General features: G+C 41.9%; 1 protein-coding gene across 1 annotated transcript in view; it reads right to left on the bottom strand.

Moving 5' to 3' along the window:
• Window positions 1–17664, bottom strand: part of RASGRF2 (Ras protein specific guanine nucleotide releasing factor 2) — a 215597-nt gene that overhangs the window by 610 nt on the left and 197323 nt on the right. Inside the window, exons 20-26 of the mRNA XM_073344380.2 lie at window positions 11333–11393; window positions 10507–10610; window positions 9652–9736; window positions 8810–9007; window positions 5307–5386; window positions 1583–1700; window positions 713–781 (exon numbers count right to left, since the gene is read on the bottom strand). Of these exons, the coding sequence (XP_073200481.1) occupies window positions 713–781; window positions 1583–1700; window positions 5307–5386; window positions 8810–9007; window positions 9652–9736; window positions 10507–10610; window positions 11333–11393 (715 nt within the window). The remainder of the gene's footprint in view (window positions 1–712; window positions 782–1582; window positions 1701–5306; window positions 5387–8809; window positions 9008–9651; window positions 9737–10506; window positions 10611–11332; window positions 11394–17664) is intronic.

Here is a 17664-nt window from a genome sequence, read left to right as displayed (position 1 = left end):
CAGATTGTATATGTTTTAATTGAATTTCTCTATTCTCCCCTTTCCCATAACAGCCAGTTACCAGCTTCAGGCCATTTCAGACAGATGTTGGAATCATCTCTCGTGTTCTGTTTTCTTGGTGAAGTGGAATAGCGAAATATATTTGGTACAAAGTATTCAAGTTGTTTAAAAATACCTCTCTGTCAGTAAGGGGCAAATCCTCAGTCTAGTGTCCAACGCACGTAGCTGTTCTGGGAACTAGGGAAATGTGGGAGTGAGGGGGGAGGAATCTTCCCTTAAGACCACAGAGATCTATGCAGCAGCATCAGACGGTCAAGCTGTACCTCATCATCCCCTACTTCCTGTGTGCTGGCATCCTTTGTGGAGCAGAGTTCCATACTGCGCAGAGGTATGGAACTTGGTGGCACGCTAAATCCTGCCCCTCTGACACAGCAGAACTGCACTGACTCCTCTGCCAGGAGGGTGCCACCCTTGTTGCAGAGGTGGAAGCAAGATTTGCCTTCATGTGCAAAGTCTGAGAAGAGAACGTTACACTATCAACTTATCACAAGCCAAAGTACCAGGACAAACTCCACTGTTTGCCTCCCACTGTTACTGCAGGGAAAGGAAAGATATTAATTTTAGCTTTGGGCCCCATCTGTGTATTTTTTTTGTTGATAGTAGGAATAGCCTTCATCATAGTGCCTGTGATCAGCACCACATAGAACTGTACCTTTTGTTGATGTTCTATACGATAGGAGGTCTGCTGGAACTGGCGTATCTCCCTGATAATATGTGAGATCTATCAAAGGAATACATTGATATAAGAAAATGTTCTACTTATGGTCTGCGCTGTAACTTGAACATATTGGCTTCAGTGAAGCTATGCCAGGAATGAATTTGGTGCAAAATGATGCAACTTGTCCTGGGGGCCAGGGCTTTGTGCTTGTGGCTTTGAGGGGGAGCCTTTACCTTCCCAAATCAGCCAGACTATTAAACTGTCTCAGATGGATCACCTTGTCCCTTCTTTCTTTACTCTGATACCCTCCCTTTTTTTCCCTCAGGTGACTTCTGCAACGTGCAGTCACAAACATGTCATTAAACTACAGTCAGCAGAGCAGCTGGTGTCAATATTTCTCCAAGCCCGGCCTCTGAGGAGCTCCGAACAACAACATAGTTTGGAAGGCAGAGAGAATCAACCTTTAAATGCTTTTTCACTTCCTTGGGGAGCCAGAGTCCTAAACATACTCTAAAATGACCCCTTCTGAGTGTTGCTGCCTGATGAATTATGGTACCAGGTTGGCTACATTTTTTTAACCATTTATTAATCCCTGCAAGTCTAGACCAGCTGTTTTTCTTCCTGAAATTTTCAGCTGACCAAACTGAAAGCTAAATTGCAATACTCTTTGGCTTGCCAGAAGGTGGTGAAAGAATACTGTCCCTGGATTCAAATGCAAAAGATTGCTTTCAAGCTTCTATTTTGTATTATGCAAATATATTGTGTAATCTTGCAATTTGAATTCAAAGAAGTCCTAAGTAAATAACTATTAAACTTGTGCACCTAAAATCCTCTAGTGGAAACATGTAAGAAAATAAAAATTACCATTCTCATTTTGGAAAAATTGACAAGGCCTTCCTCAGTGAAGTTTGGTGTTCCTTCTTCAATAAATGCTAGATCTGTCAAGTACATTCCAAGATAGGGAACTGCAGGGGGATTACAACTGCAGGATGAGAAATTAACTATATTTTACTAGGATTTAATTTACAGACTGTTCTTTTTATGCATTATACAAACTTCTACTTTTTTTTAATTACTTAAAATACTTTTACAAGTTGGGTCAAATTAACAGGTTACTGTAAGTGGAGCAGATGCTCTGGCTTTACTGAGTTGTACCCACGTCTACCAGAGACAAATTTGGCAGGTTGTGTCAAATATCGAACTTTAAACTATGAGAGAAACAATTATAACATTTAGTAAAAGCCACAATGATAACACCATGGAGAAAGTGGGAAGGCATTGGAGTATGCTCTCAAACATGTTTCAATCCCAGCTGACAGAAAATCTCAGAAATAAATCCAATGCACAGCTGAAAATACTTTGGGATGCATGCCTCCAAGGCTTCCCTAAGCTTCTGAAGTACTGTTAAGTATTTTAGTATCAGCAATACATTGTATATACTGTATAGTTCATGTTAAGTAATATGTTAGGATCTTTACAATGCTTGTTTTGTAAACGTTTAAGATGTTACGCGGTTGAAAACACTCAGATTTCCTAACTTTGGAAATTCTCCTAGGGAACAGACGACTTGTTAAAATTTTCCACTCTGAGAGTCTGTGCTGCAAAGAGGACAATTCTGCTGGGGAACTTTTCTAGTTATGTTTTCATTTAGTCCAACTTCCTGCTGACTTCAAGATTATTATATCATATTATACTCTGCATGGTTAAAAAAAATAAATAATTACCAATAAAATTATTAGCTAGATTAATTTAGAAGTATATATGGGCCAGTTAGCCAGATGTTATAAGTAAAAACAACTTTTTCTCTTTTAAAACAAGTATGTCTGATTCCCTGACAATAGTCTTCTGCAAACCAAGCATGGGCATTACACACTGAACCTTGTCTGTTTTTTTAAATATACACTATATAAATAGTAGTTTAATTCCTGAATGCTCTCTCAAGATGTTTCAACACAGTTACTGTCAATCAGCCTGGGAGATCCCTTTTCCAGATACAGCTCTTGGAATGAGTTGCTGTTGTGTGTGCTCGAACTTGGAGATAACAAATCTGGAATCTTGAAGGGGAAAGGAGTCCAGGAGAGCTGGCTGTATTTCAAGGAATCCCTGTTGAGGTTACAGGGACAAACCATCCCAATGAGTCGAAAGAATAGTAAACATGGCAGGCGACCAGCTTGGCTTAATGGTGAAATCCTAGCGGATCTTAAACATAAAAAAGAAGCTTACAAGAAGTGGAAGGTTGGACATATGACCAGGGAAGAGTATAAAAATATTGCTCAGGCATGTAGGAATCATATCAGGAGGGCCAAATCGCACCTGGAGCTGCAGCTAGCAAGAGATGTCAAGAGTAACAAGAAGGATTTCTTCAGGTATGTTGGCAACAAGAAGAAAGCCAAGGAAAGTGTGGGCCCCTTAATGAATGAGGGAGGCAACCTAGTGACAGAGGATGTGGAAAAAGCTAATGTACTCAATGCTTTTTTTGCCTCTGTTTTCATTAACAAGGTCAGCTCCCAGACTGCTGCGCTGGGCATCACAAAATGGGGAAGAGATGGCCAGCCCTCTGTGGAGATAGAGGTGGTTAGGGACTATTTAGAAAAGCTGGACGTGCACAAGTCCATGGGGCCGGACGAGTTGCATCCGAGAGTGCTGAAGGAATTGGCGGCTGTGATTGCAGAGCCATTGGCCATTATCTTTGAAAACTCGTGGCGAACCGGGGAAGTCCCGGATGACTGGGAAAAGGCTAATGTAGTGCCAATCTTTAAAAAAGGGAAGAAGGAGGATCCTGGGAACTACAGGCCAGTCAGCCTCACTTCAGTCCCTGGAAAAATCATGGAGCAGGTCCACAAAGAATCAATCCTGAAGCACTTGCATGAGAGGAAAGTGATCAGGAACAGCCAGCATGGATTCAACAAGGGAAGGTCATGCCTGACTAATCTAATCGCCTTTTATAATGAGATTACTGGTTCTATGGATGAAGGGAAAGCAGTGGATGTATTGTTTCTTGACTTTAGCAAAGCTTTTGACACGGTCTCCCACAGTATTCTTGTCAGCAAGTTAAGGAAGTATGGGCTGGATGAATGCACTATAAGGTGGGTAGAAAGCTGGATAGATTGTCGGGCTCAACGGGTAGTGATCAATGGCTCCATGTCTAGTTGGCAGCCGGTATCAAGTGGAGTGCCCCAAGGGTCGGTCCTGGGGCCGGTTTTGTTCAATATCTTCATAAATGATCTGGAGGATGGTGTGGATTGCACTCTCAGCAAATTTGCGGATGATACTAAACTGGGAGGAGTGGTAGATACGCTGGAGGGGAGGGATAGGATACAGAGGGACCTAGACAAATTGGAGGATTGGGCCAAAAGAAATCTGATGAGGTTCAATAAGGATAAGTGCAGGGTCCTGCACTTAGGATGGAAGAACCCAATGCACAGCTACAGACTAGGGACCAAATGGCTAGGCAGCAGTTCTGCGGAAAAGGACCTAGTGGTGACAGTGGACGAGAAGCTGGATATGAGTCAGCAGTGTGCCCTTGTTGCCAAGAAGGCCAATGGCATTTTGGGATGTATAAGTAGGGGCATAGCGAGCAGATCGAGGGACGTGATCGTTCCCCTCTATTCGACATTGGTGAGGCCTCATCTGGAGTACTGTGTCCAGTTTTGGGCCCCACACTACAAGAAGGATGTGGATAAATTGGAGAGAGTCCAGAGAAGGGCAACAAAAATGATTACGGGTCTAGAACACATGAGTTATGAGGAGAGGCTGAGGGAGCTGGGATTGTTTAGCCTGCAGAAGAGAAGAATGAGGGGGGATTTGATAGCTGCTTTCAACTACCTGAAAGGGGGTTCCAAAGAGGATGGCTCTAGACTGTTCTCAATGGTAGCAGATGACAGAACGAGGAGTAATGGTCTCAAGTTGCAGTGGGGGAGGTTTAGATTGGATATTAGGAAAAACTTTTTCACTATGAGGGTGGTGAAACACTGGAATGCGTTGCCTAGGGAGGTGGTAGAATCTCCTTCCTTAGAGGTTTTTAAGGTCAGGCTTGACAAAGCCCTGGCTGGGATGATTTAACTGGGAATTGGTCCTGCTTCGAGCAGGGGGTTGGACTAGATGACCTTCTGGGGTCCCTTCCAACCCTGATATTCTATGATTCTATGAATGAGAGCTCTTTGGAGCCAGTTATGTTGAACTTTGGAACTATTAATATCAAATAGGCACTATCAGAACTGAGTAAAATGTTTTTGATTAAAAGAACCTTTATTTATAAAGCGGGTCTTACACTTATTGAAAAAGTTTATCAGTATAAGGAAAGCCCCCCAACAGTGAGCATTTCTTACAAAATACTAGTTTAATTTGCTCTGGTAATTCCCCAGAGGTAACATATTACTCTATAAGAGGCACCGAATTACAGTATATTCAGCAAAACAGTGGTGTCCAAATCGAATAAAGCCAGCTTTACAGAGGTTATTCAGTAAAAATATTGTCCAATATAATTTTCATTATAAAAGCTAAACTGAAAGCCAACTCTTATCTTTAATAAGTGCTATCCAATATTCTTAACAAAATACAACTATATTGTGAATTTAAGAAAACATACTTTTTGAGTGTTTCTCTAAGGTTTTTAAATCTTCCCTCTGATGATACAGTCTTCTGAAGTTTGTCCATGAGAGCTTTTGTCTAGAAAAAGAAAAAATTACAAGTGTCACCCTGTGTGAAAACTGACTATGGTATTGTGGTAAAATTTTCAAAAGCACTTATGAAAATAGCACATCTGAAAACAGAGGACTTAAAAAATTAGGAGCCAACTCCCATAGACTTCAATAAATTTAGGCTACTGAGTGACTAAATGGGAATTAGGGGGGGCTTGAAAATTTTACCCATAGTGGCTTGAGGAATGTACCGCAAACTCAAATGATTTTTGCCCAGCAAGTTCAAAAAGAATAGGACCCTTAAACTAATATTCAGCAATACAACCTCAGTTGCACTGCACAAGAGGATATTTGGGGCCCAACCCTATGAGATGCTGCATGTCCCCAACTTCCACTGAAATCAGTGTGAATTGAGGATGTTCAGCGCCTCTCAGGAAGCACTCAGAACTATGAAGGACAAGCCAGTAGCTAGTATATGGGTGAAGAAGAAAGCTGAAGTCAGAAAAGAGGAAAAACAAGAAGGAAGCACAACAAAGGAGTAAACTAAGTTTGGGACTACTCACAAGCTTAACATTAAGCATGTTTATACATCTTTGCAGAACTGGACTATAAATTGATTAGTGATCACCAAATTATGATTCCCAAAGAGGCTGGAAAATATTTTTTGGGAAAACAGAGAGGAAATTTCAAAGTTATTTAACTCTAAGAACATTTGCCTCCAACTCACTGGTAGAAGCTGAACTCACATTCAGCTGAGATATTAGTATTGTTTTAAAAGAACACTATCAAGTTAAAATTATATTCAGACACTTCCATTACCTATTATTTATAACACCTTATCTTAGTTTATCTAAGAATTCATTTTTCACGATTTATCACTATCTAGAGACTTGCCACAGGTTGGAAAATGGAGAGGCTGGTCACATTTGCTCTTGACTCAGAATTTCTAATCAACAGAAAACCCTAGGCAGTCTCAGCCAACTTTACTTTCTTGTTCTCCTGCATGAACATGACATTCATACAATGTTCAGTTTGACAGCACTTCAGAGGTACAAGGGAACGTTTATTCATTTTTTAAAAATTAACACTAGAGTTTAAAAAAAAACCATGGAAACATTTTGTTAGTATTAAGCTTTTATTAAAGTAGTGGGTTGGGTGGGTTTTTTGTTTGCTTTTTAAAGAAAAGAAGATGGTCCCAGTGGGGGAATGGCCGAAATTAGGGTGAATAGTGGAAGCATATTCCCTAAACAGCCTCCAGTGTGGGGCTGCTTTAGGGCCCTTTGCAGAGATTAAAGCTGCCTTCCCTTGATGGAAAAACCCAGAAGAGGATATGCAGTTGTACATCCCTGCCCTCCCGCAGCTGAATCAGACCAGACGGTGCAGGCAGGGACATTTTGCACTCTCTTGAGTTACCAGCGTGAGGTTTGTCCCAGGAGTGTTGCTTTAACATGGTAAGGTTCCATATTTCTGACTTCACTAGGTCAGTTGCTCTTGTGCACTAGTTTAAACTGTCACTAGTTTAAAAAAAAAAAAGAAAAAAAAGAAAGAAAAAGCAGAAGAAGACCACTACTCCAGAAGGATTCATTGCTCATTGAGAACAGTTGAACTGATTTCTTCCAGAGTATTTTAAAATGCAGAAACAATGTTCTGCTGTAAAAAAATAAAATAAAATGGTATTTTAGACTTCATTCAGTATAGAACATAAAACATGGAAATTGTCTCTATTTGTCCAGGCCAGCTTCTTTCTTATGTCACTGGTTTTCTTGGGGTATGTCTACACTGCAATGTAAGCTCAGGGTTAGTAGAACTTGAGTTAGCAGACCCTGGGTTTGTTAACCTATCTACACTCATTTGTAATCACAGGTTAGGAACTGTTGAAGCCAAACATGGGACCTAGCATCTACACTGCATTTTGCAGGCCCGAGTCCAACCCCCCGCCCCATATCCCAGACTTCCTAGCGCTCTCTCAAAATGTGGCTACTGTAGCCCTTTGTTCATGGTGTATTGTGGGAAAATGTGACTGTCCAGAGGACAAAGAAAGTCGGTCATGGCATTGTGGGATACTTTTGGCAGAGTCTCAGAGCACGAGTCTAGTGGGCTGCGACTACAAGGCAAAGTAGTAAGGCTTGAACCCTGGGTCCCAGCTTGATTGAGACTTGGACCCTCCACCTCATGGGGTCCTGGGACTCTGGGTCTGAGCTCTGGGTTAGCATAATTTGTGTGTAGATGCAAGTGGGTTTAGGCTTGAGCCTGAGTTCGAACCCTGGGATTATACTGCAGTGCAGACATACCCTTGTTGGAAGTCTCAGCCAAGAGACCAAAGGCTGAATGTGCAAAGAAGGTATGTTTACACTGCAATAAAAGACCTGCGGCCGGCTTGGGTCAGCTTACTCAGGTTGGCAGGGCTCAAGCTAAGGGGCTATAAAATTGCAGTGTAGACATTTGAGCCTGGGCTCCGTGGGACGCCATGAGGCAAGGGTGGGTGAGGTGTCCCAAGGCCTGGACTCCAGCCCAACCCCAGACATCTACACTGCAATTTTATATTCCTGCAGCCCGAGCCCCACAAACCTGAGTCAGCTGACACAGGCCAGCTGTGGCTGTGCCATAGGTCTTTTATCACACGGTATACATAACCACAGAGAGACTTATCCCTTCAGTTTCAGTCTTCAGGAGCACCTTTCATGAATTCTTAAAGTATCTTCAAAATTAATTAGGCCTAGATCCTCAAAAGGTATTTAGATGTCTAACTCCCAATTGGAGTTAGGTGCCTGTATACCTAGGGTGACCAGATAGCAAGTGTGAAAGATCAGGACAGGGGTGGAGGGGATAATAGATGCCTATATAAGAAAAAGCCCCAAATATCGGGACTGTCCCTATAAAATCGGGACATCTGGTCACCCTATATATACCTGAGGATCTGGGCCTTAAATCATTTAAAAAAAAATAAACTAAAGAAAACTATTTTCTAAGGACAACAGCACATGACATTGGGACTATATCTAAGAACTCAAAAGAAAAACAAAAATCATTTTATGTTACTGGAAAGCATTTTTTATCCCACCACAATGCTATCCTTATTCCAAATTAATGTATAGCTAAATGTTCATATCTGAATGAAGTCAATCTAAAAAATACAGCATTTAGTTTCGTTAAATATTTCAATTCAATATTTTAGGGTCATATTTTGCCTTCAGCTATATGCACATGCAATTTCCAATTAAGTCAATTAATCCTGAAGATATTTAATTAATGAAACAGAAATTGAAAATGAGTGAACTATACAAACGTTTGAAATGAAATAATAACGTCCCCTGAAGCCCTTAATGATCAGATTATTCTTAAACTTTAAATATATCTGGTTAGAATGTAGTTATCTGGGCCTCTTTATTATCTAGGTAAGGCATCAACAAATGAAATGCTACAGCCATATTTGTAGAAATGTCTTGCTCACCTGTTTAGAAACTTTAGCCCAGGTTTTCTTCAGTCTGTAGATTGCACTTCTGTTGAAGGCTGATGTAATTTCTAACACACCATTGTAGTTGTGCATACATCGACAAATATCTGCCACTGCCACCCACTTCTCAATTGAGTTAGCACGGGAACCAACATCAGCATAGTTCATAATTTGCGAGGCAACAAGGTTACTCATCTGACCAAATAAAAAAAGCCCAAAATCCTAAAATATTTAAATATAAGCACTTGCAAACAACATTATTTAACAAATAGGGGAGAAAACTAAATGAGGTGGCAGTGATTGTAGCTCTTAAGTAGTAAGGCTGAGAAAAATGTATGTTGAAAACACTGCCAGAGGACAGGGGAGAAGAACAGTGAACTAAGGGGAGGGTAACAAATGCAGCAAAACAATCCATAAATAATGACTCAAAGCCAGCAGTAATGTTGCTACTGGTGATGGCTCTTAGTAACATGTAAGAAAAAAGGTCAAGGGTAAGAGTATAGGTGGAGACTCAAGCAATAAAACAGAAGATGATAGTTAACTGGCATTGTTATAGTTTCATCCTCTAAAGAGAGAACTTAAATTTCTTCTGTAAGCAGTAGGAGATTTCAGCATAGTTCAAAAGGTTCTAATCCATTAAATTCCTATTGAACTGCTGACTAGCAATTCTTTACATGCTTTCTTGGTTTATAAGGTTAATCACAAAGAAGCTGTAACATTCAGTCACTACTAGATCAGAAATTATATCACAATGTAGAGACAGACATTTATATTTCAGAGGTCTTATACGATGTCAGAAGAGTTCCTAAAAGGCATTCTCCATGTTTATGGTTACTTACATCATTAAAATGTTGGCTGGTTTTCATAATGTATGGAGTTCTTTCATTTTTATCCAATTTCATCCAGCCTTGCCCAAGAAATTCTCTGGAAATCAAGGTTAAAAAAAAAAAAGAAAAAAAGGCATCTATAAATGCAGTACAAAGCCTGGTTAGCCCAAATGGATTTCAATACATCTAGTTCTGCTGGACACTTAATATAATTTCCACTGTAATTGTAGCATTTCACTGTGCCATTGCTAGAACACTGTACAGCTGTGAACATTGTTAAGGACATTAAGTTTGCTTTCCGTTTTTTCTGTTCCCTGTATTCCCAATTTTCAACAGCATGACCCTATTTGAAACTATTACTTAAATACAGCACCAGGAGCTGACAAGATGAGATTGATGTATGGAGGGGGCTGAGTTGACATTCACTTCCCCAGAGACTGTGCACTTCCCCACTATGCTCAGCCTTCACTAGCCCAAAACCTGAGATTGTAGGTTTGTTCTTAATTCTCCAGGGGCTCTCAAATGGCAGCAAACAGTGACATATTAATGTAAGATTAAAGCCTCAAAGAAAGACTGAGTAGGAATACATAATTCTATAGGAAATGTATTGCATGGTGCTCATACAGCACGCAAATCACAGAGACAGAGATGCTACTGCTCTTAATGTTCTTGAACTCAGTCTTTCATAACATAAATGGACTATCAGAGATCCTAAGCAGCAACAAACAAGCCTAAGGATACTCATTAATTATACATGCAAACCTTTTTACAGGGATATCAATAGCATGAATCAGTATCGTGCCTAAAACTACTAGTCAGAAAGACTCTTAGAATATTCACTTTGATCATCCTTGGGAGAACACTTACTCATAGGGTATGCTTCTGAAAACTATATGATCTAAGAGAGTTATTTGCTCTGCAAGCTCCATGGCTGACAAGGTTTCAAAGCACTCCGGTTTTGGACATTCTGACTGCAAAAATAAAAAGTACAAGAACAGTCAATGATTTCTGTTTACAACCAATTTGTTTCCAAAACACAAGATATTAATTAGCTTTATATGCATTTTAAACCACAAATTACTACACAACTTCTAGACTACTGAAGAAAAGGAATAGGGCAGAAAAAACACTAACAGCATGAAGTCCAATCTATGGAGTCTGCACCTACTGCATTTTCTATGTGCCTCAGTTTGCACCAGTGCACCTACGGGGCAAATGAAAACATGTTGTGGACAGATAATGGCTGTAGTTGAGGATGGGCCTCCTTACGGAAGGCTAGAAGTAGGTTCTAAGCAGCCATTTGATCATGGAGAGATGATACACACCTGAGGCAGCCTGTGATGAGAAGGCATAAGGGCTGCCTCTTGCTCAGGTGTTTCACTGCCTCATATAAATGCACGTCTCCCCCATTTTGAGCCAGCACAGGATCTGTTTCCATGAATGTTAGCAATCACCAATTCATAAGCAAGTCTAGAAGCTCTGACAAGCTCTCCTTTGTTTTTGTTTTGAACACTTATTTTCTCTTCAGTTTTAAACATTAAAATTTATGTAGCAGATCTCAAGTGCAGATATAAAGGAACAGTAATTTGGTAGAAATATGGCAGTAAGGTTGCAGTTGAGTACATTTTAGTGATTTACACAGATTTCATAACCTTCTAAATTATCTGATGCATAAATCTTTGGATGAACTCACCATTTGAATTATATCCTCTATTTTTAAGTGGGTATCATCTTGATCATCCTGAGAAAGAGCCCTGAAAAATTAAGTGGCAGAACATCCTATATAAAGAAAATTATCTATGGTTATGAGAATATTTTAGCACAGTTCATTGACCACATTAATCTAAAATAAATGCAAAAGCTGCAATTGAAAACCCCATTTTAAAACAATCCTGTACCTAACAGTTTTATTTTTGGTTGCAGAAAACAGCTGTGGAATAATGTACAGGCCAGCAGTGTGAGTGAAAATGCTAAATTGCTATCCCTGGAGAATTTAATCCTCTCTCTCCCAAGAACAGTTACAACATGGATGGCAGCAACACAGTGACCACCATGTTGTCCCACTAATATGTCTGAACTCTTACTTGAAGGACCACCTGCAGTACTGATCATGTTGTGCAGTTTCCAAGTTCTTTTTGTCCCTGACTTTGGTGCTGAGGAATGCCAAAGAGGAGGCCAATTGCAAAAGCTCTTCACTGGGAACTGGACTAGGCTTAGACAAATAGTTTTACACAAAACACCAATCTGACATTTTATGCAGAGGCAAATTAAGATTTATTAGGGCCCTGGGCACAAAGAACTTTTGTGGGCAGCTCACCATTATCCCTGGATCCCATGGACTCCCCACCACACATCACCTCTGGGCTCCCTAGGCTTCCCCCCGCCCCAGGGCCCACTGCCTCCCCTTACTCCTAATTTGTATTGAAAGAGGTGTCAGGGCTGAGCTCCAGCAATCCCTGGCACACATTAAGCCCTGGCTGGGTGTCCGGAGAGTGACGGCTGCTGGCTGGGTGCTCAACTCTGAAGGCAGTGTTGCCACCAGCAGAAGTGGAGAGGTAAGGGTAGCCTGGCATATGGTGTACTGACACCCTTACTTTGTGCTGCACTGTGCCCCATGTCCCTAACTCCTGCACTGTGCCCCCTGCGCCCCATAACCCCTCTACTCCCCTTCTGCGCCCACGTGGGGAAACTTACCTGGATCCACGGAGTGGCTGGCACTGCTGCTTGATCTCCCCGCAAACGCTGTTCCTCAATACCCCTGTAGGAGTGTTGAGGGGGTGGGAGCGGGGGGTAACAACAGGGCTCCCTGCATGCAGTCCACTTTCTGCACCTGGGATGCGTAAGAGGCGGGCAGGTGAGCAGCAGCTTCTGATACTCGCTTCACAGCACAGCCCACGTGGGGAAAGTGACCTGGATGCATGGAGTGCTTGGTGTTGCTCCTCGCTCCCCCACTCACAGGAGGAACACTGCAGGGAGCGAGCATTATCTGTGCAACACCACTTGCCCCACCCCTTGTTCCTATACCATGAGGAAGCAGGGAGAAATCTGGGTGCCCTCACACACATGACCTCTGTGAGTTTGCAGTACTCTCCTGCCAGCTGGCAGCACACAATTCTGCACTACTGTACGGCATTTCCCTGACCACAGCCCCCTGGGCAGTCACCTGAGTGGCCTACCCCAAGGCTAGCCCTGGAGCCACCCAGGGAGCCCGGGCTGCTGTGGGGAGCCCTTTATGCTCCAGCTGCCCTGGGTGGCATGGGCTGGGGGCATGGGCCGGAGGCTGCTCTCGGGGCCCCCAGGCCTCTGCCCAAGGCAGGTGGAGGGTCTGGGGCTTCTCACAGCAACCCAGGCTCCTTGGACAGCTCTTACCATGGCTCAACTCCAGCTTCTGGCCTGGGCCGGGCCTCAGGGGTTAAAAGGAGAAACAGGGGACGGAGCCACAGTTCTGGCACCAGTGACCCCTCATGTACACACTTCTACCCAGATTCTGGCGCTCCTGCAGGTGGGCCCAAATTGGCTGGGGCCCCTGGGCATGGGCCCATGTGTTAATCAACCACTGATTTTATGGTAAAAACATTTGATCACTAACTCCATTAGCTGAATTAGAATTGCATAAAGGTGAAAAACTACATCCCACTGCCAATAATCTGAGTCCCCCAGACCTCCTCTCCATTTTTATTATTGCTGCTATTATTCAGAGTAAGACTCCCATCACTGTAGTATCTGGGCGCATAACTCGAATACACTCTCTTCTCACGCTGTGTCATTTCTGTTTTGGTTGCTGGCATTTTGAGCCAGAGCTCTGTCTTACTATGAACAGCATCAAGGTCAATGGTATCTCGATCTTGGTTGTGGGCGCTACATGTTACTGTAATACAAATAATTAATAATAACAACCCCTCCTCAATTTACAGTGCAAATGTAATGTACCATTAAAATGTAAATAGCTTGGAATTTAACTGGTACTTAATGTAATAAACCTATCAGCACGTGGCCATATCAGAAGTGTCATAGGAACAGCTTTTTCCTTTACCAGATGGGGAAAGGGTTAAAAGAAAAGAATGATAATGTTTGGGGATTTTAGATATGATTGTAAGAGCTGGAATATGTACTATGTGGGTGGGGAGGAAGTGTTGGTGCTTAGTACACTACGTTCTTCTCTGGTAGGCTGTTGTTTCCTTTTAGCTTGCCAAATTGGAGGTGGACTAGGCTAAAACTGAATGTGGATACATGAAGAAAATAAAACATGTTATACTACTCAAGAATGCATCTTTCCCGAGTCATAACCTGCACTTTGGGCCCCTCCAATCCTCACAAAATGACCTTTTCTTCAGAGCAAGAGGAAACACTCCCATGTCTAATGGGTATGCCATCCAAAGTCTTAAGTCTTATTTTGTTCTTCAGGAGAATTCTCAATACCTTCCTCAGAGAATACCAGTGTGGGTGTCTTGTAGATGGACAGGTCTGTTCATTGCTAAGCAGCTGACTTTGTGTTTGATCCCATATGGTGCTGAGTAGTGCTGACCATCCTTAACTCCCATCATGTCTCAGAAGGTGTTTGCTAACCTTGGAAGGATCAGGCCTTTATTTGCAGCACAGACCTGAATAAAATACTCAGCTTGTTGATACAGAAGACTTGCATTTGATCACATCCATAGCTCTGCATTGCCTGGAATATTTTCTCTTCTGTGTGAGGGCTCCTCCTTGGGAGGGACATGTGCACTATACATCTATGGTTTACTATTACCATTCATTATCAAAGCAAGAGTATTGTGCTTAATGATTTAGAAGGGGGATTACTTTGAGTTTTGGATACAGATGAGACCTCTCAGAATTTGTTTGATCCAACAAAACATGCTCAGGGGAGATCATGCCATTAAATGGCTCTAAATATTTGGCCTTACACAACCACTTCCGCTCCTGATGCGCTTTCACATTGTAGAATTAAGATTTTGCACAAATATTCCTCTAAGCCCTCATTTTTAAGAGATTCTGGTGCATTTTTTCCAACCTCATGTTCTTAACAAAAAAGGCTCCATCTTTTATTAATTTGTGCTCCAGTCCTAGCTGTTTGGCAGTACAGTGCCTTTTCCTGTATTAGCTTAATTAAGACTACTTGTCCTGATGGCACAACAGTAACTTCCATTATATTCACACCATCACTTTCAACAAACCAGTCCTGGCATTAGTGCACTTTGCATAAAGAGGAGGAATACTGCTAACGGGCTGTGCCTTGCTTGTCACAGCTGAAGTCTTCTACCTGGGAAATTTAAATGGAAGACAAATTTTTGCCCTCAGATACAGAGCCCACCTAAAAAGCTGAATGGTGATGATGGGCCTGTTTCCTCTAGTTGGACGAAATACATTTCTGCTCCTGGATAGCTTCCTGGCAGCTAAGGAGGAAGCCCAGATTCAGGTGAGCAAAGATATGAGAGAAAGAGAGAGAAAGGTACTGCATCCAAGACATGCCTGACAGACATCTCAACTCACACTGAGCACAAAATTAAACCTAGATGGGGCATTACTCTTTAGGAAAGGAAGGTGTTGGAAGAAAAAGGAAGTTTCCTCCTTCCCAGATTAAGCTACTAAGTTTAGTAGTGCTCACATGTCTCTCACATTTAAACAATTCTTAACTTCTTTCCCATACACTTCAAATACTGGTTATAGCCATCTGGAAGTAACTTTCTTTTAAAGTGCATGTTGTCACAAGTTGGCTAACTTTTCACTCTCTTAGCTGTAAATAAAATTAAAAAAAAACAACTTAAAATAGGGTAGGGTTAGGTAGGTGCCTTAAGATTTATTGTCTGATGAGATCACATGGTGAAAGAGCACTGGTCATCCAGTCAAAGTTTTAACTCTCAGTACATTTTTGTTATTTATGAGAGGAAGGAAATGGTTATTTTAAACCATGATTTTTTTCCAGATGGGGCTGTTTATCAGCTAATACTGTTCACTGTAGTACAGATCCAGCCCATAGTTTACAACTCCCTGGTTCAGTATCTGCAATCTGTTCATGCCTCAGTATCAATGAAGTTCTGTCCAGATTCCAAGTTTACTAACTAAGGCACATCAAACTTCAAGCCCTGTTCCCGCAGAACATATTTCAGCAGGGCCTGTTTGGTTTTCAGGAATAATAGCTTTTTAAAAAACGCTTCTCTGCCCTGCAGAGATATCCTGTCAGTCTGCTCAACCAAGAATTCATCATGTAAAAAATACCAGCCATTCTGCTTGATCACTTGAGTTTGCATGGAGCAGTTTAGAAGCGACCATAAAGACCTTTCAGAGTAGCAGCCATGTTAGTCTGTATTCGCACAAAGAAAACAAATGGCACCTTAGAGACTAACCAGTTTATTTGAGCGTAAGCTTTCGTGAGCTACAGCTCACACCTTCTTTACCACCTAGTTTACAAATTGGAGGAATAAGATGAACTGTTAGGGCCAGATTTTCAAAGAAAGGCATACATGAGTGCAAAACGGTGAGCTGGCACACAGATGCACATACTAATACTGGGTCAATTTTCAGAAGAAATCACTCACTAACTGACATCCTTCAGGTAGATGGTCAGTACAGAGCCACACTTCTGGGACATGCCTGTGCATAGGCTCAAAGACTAGCACCCTCTGGAAAGCTCTTAATGGGAGCCATAATGACGACTTCTTGAGCCCCAGGGCACTCCAGGGAAGGTGTTAGTAGGAGACATTGGTGTCCTCACTGTCAATTCCTTCCACTTCCTCAGAACCCAGAGTAGACATGAAGAAGTGGAGGGTAGGGAGAAGGGAATCTTATAATTTATTATACTCAAAGAACATGATTTACATGCAAGTAATTTCTCTTCCTCTTGCAGGTATTGTCAGGTTAGAACCCTACATTTGGGAGAATGACACGCAGTAACAACTCTCTAAAAACATGGATATGGGGAGGAGATGAACTGGACAATGATTGCAGAACTGCTCTCCCAAACTGAGGCCAGGTCAAGAGAGTAATGCTACACCAAGAGATGGACTACCCTGTAGAAGCTCTACATATTTCTGCAATGGAACAGGCCCTGGCAGCTGTTTTACACTTAGCTGATCATGTTCTGGCACCTTTAGTACTCAGAGTATTTTTCTGTAAAAGATTTAATCAACTTCAGCAAATATTGTCTCTTTCCTAATCCTGCCACTTTAAGTTATGAACAGTTAAGGGGACTAAAGAAATAGTTTTGTTTTATGACAGTAGTAGCTAAGTACCCTCTTAAGCATCCAAAAATGTAACCTAACCTCCTCTGGTAGTGAATGGTAGAAAACACATAAATGAGTAGTCTGATTCAGATGAAAATCAGTGATCACTACAGGGATGAATTTAGAATAAGGACACAATACCACCTTATCCTGATGCAACTGAGGACGGTCAGCTATTAAAGCCTGAAACTCACCAATTATCTTGGTTACAAGAACCTTAACCTCAGTTGTCACTGCCACAAGAGTTGTAGTCTTCGGAGACTAAGAACAGAAAGACCACTCCTTCAGATGGGGGGAGGAGTGCAAAGAATCTTCTCCTTGAACTGCTGCCGGAATGAGGCATGGAATCAGGAATGGCACCAGTGCGGAACAGTGATCTCAAGACACCAGGGAAGAGAAACCCTTACACAGCACTAGTCCTTCCTTCACAGCACAAGCAATAATGTAATTGTTAGCACAGGGACCACTTGAATCTATCTGTCAGCACTAAGACAATTGGAACTTTGGTGCCTACTTGGCCCTTCCCTCTGTATTTCTGAGAGGCAGAATGGGAATCCAGGAAATGATGGTGCCATCTCCTCTTTTTCTTCTGTTGGTTTCTTGATCCAAATGAAAATTGTGGCAGTACTCAGTCAGAGGCTCTCTTCACTCTATCAGACCATCCAAACCCTCATGACATGACACTACTGATTTCTTGATTATTGATTTCAGGGCATCCCAAGGTCGAGCTTACGAAGAAAGGCCTGGAACCAGTTCCAACTCTGATTCAACCAACAAGATGACAAGTTGAAGAACCAGAGGGAGC

Source organism: Lepidochelys kempii, chromosome 5, assembly GCF_965140285.1.
Source record: "Lepidochelys kempii isolate rLepKem1 chromosome 5, rLepKem1.hap1, whole genome shotgun sequence".
Lineage (NCBI taxonomy): Eukaryota > Metazoa > Chordata > Testudines > Cheloniidae > Lepidochelys > Lepidochelys kempii.
This window is presented reverse-complemented; position numbering and strand designations above follow the sequence as displayed.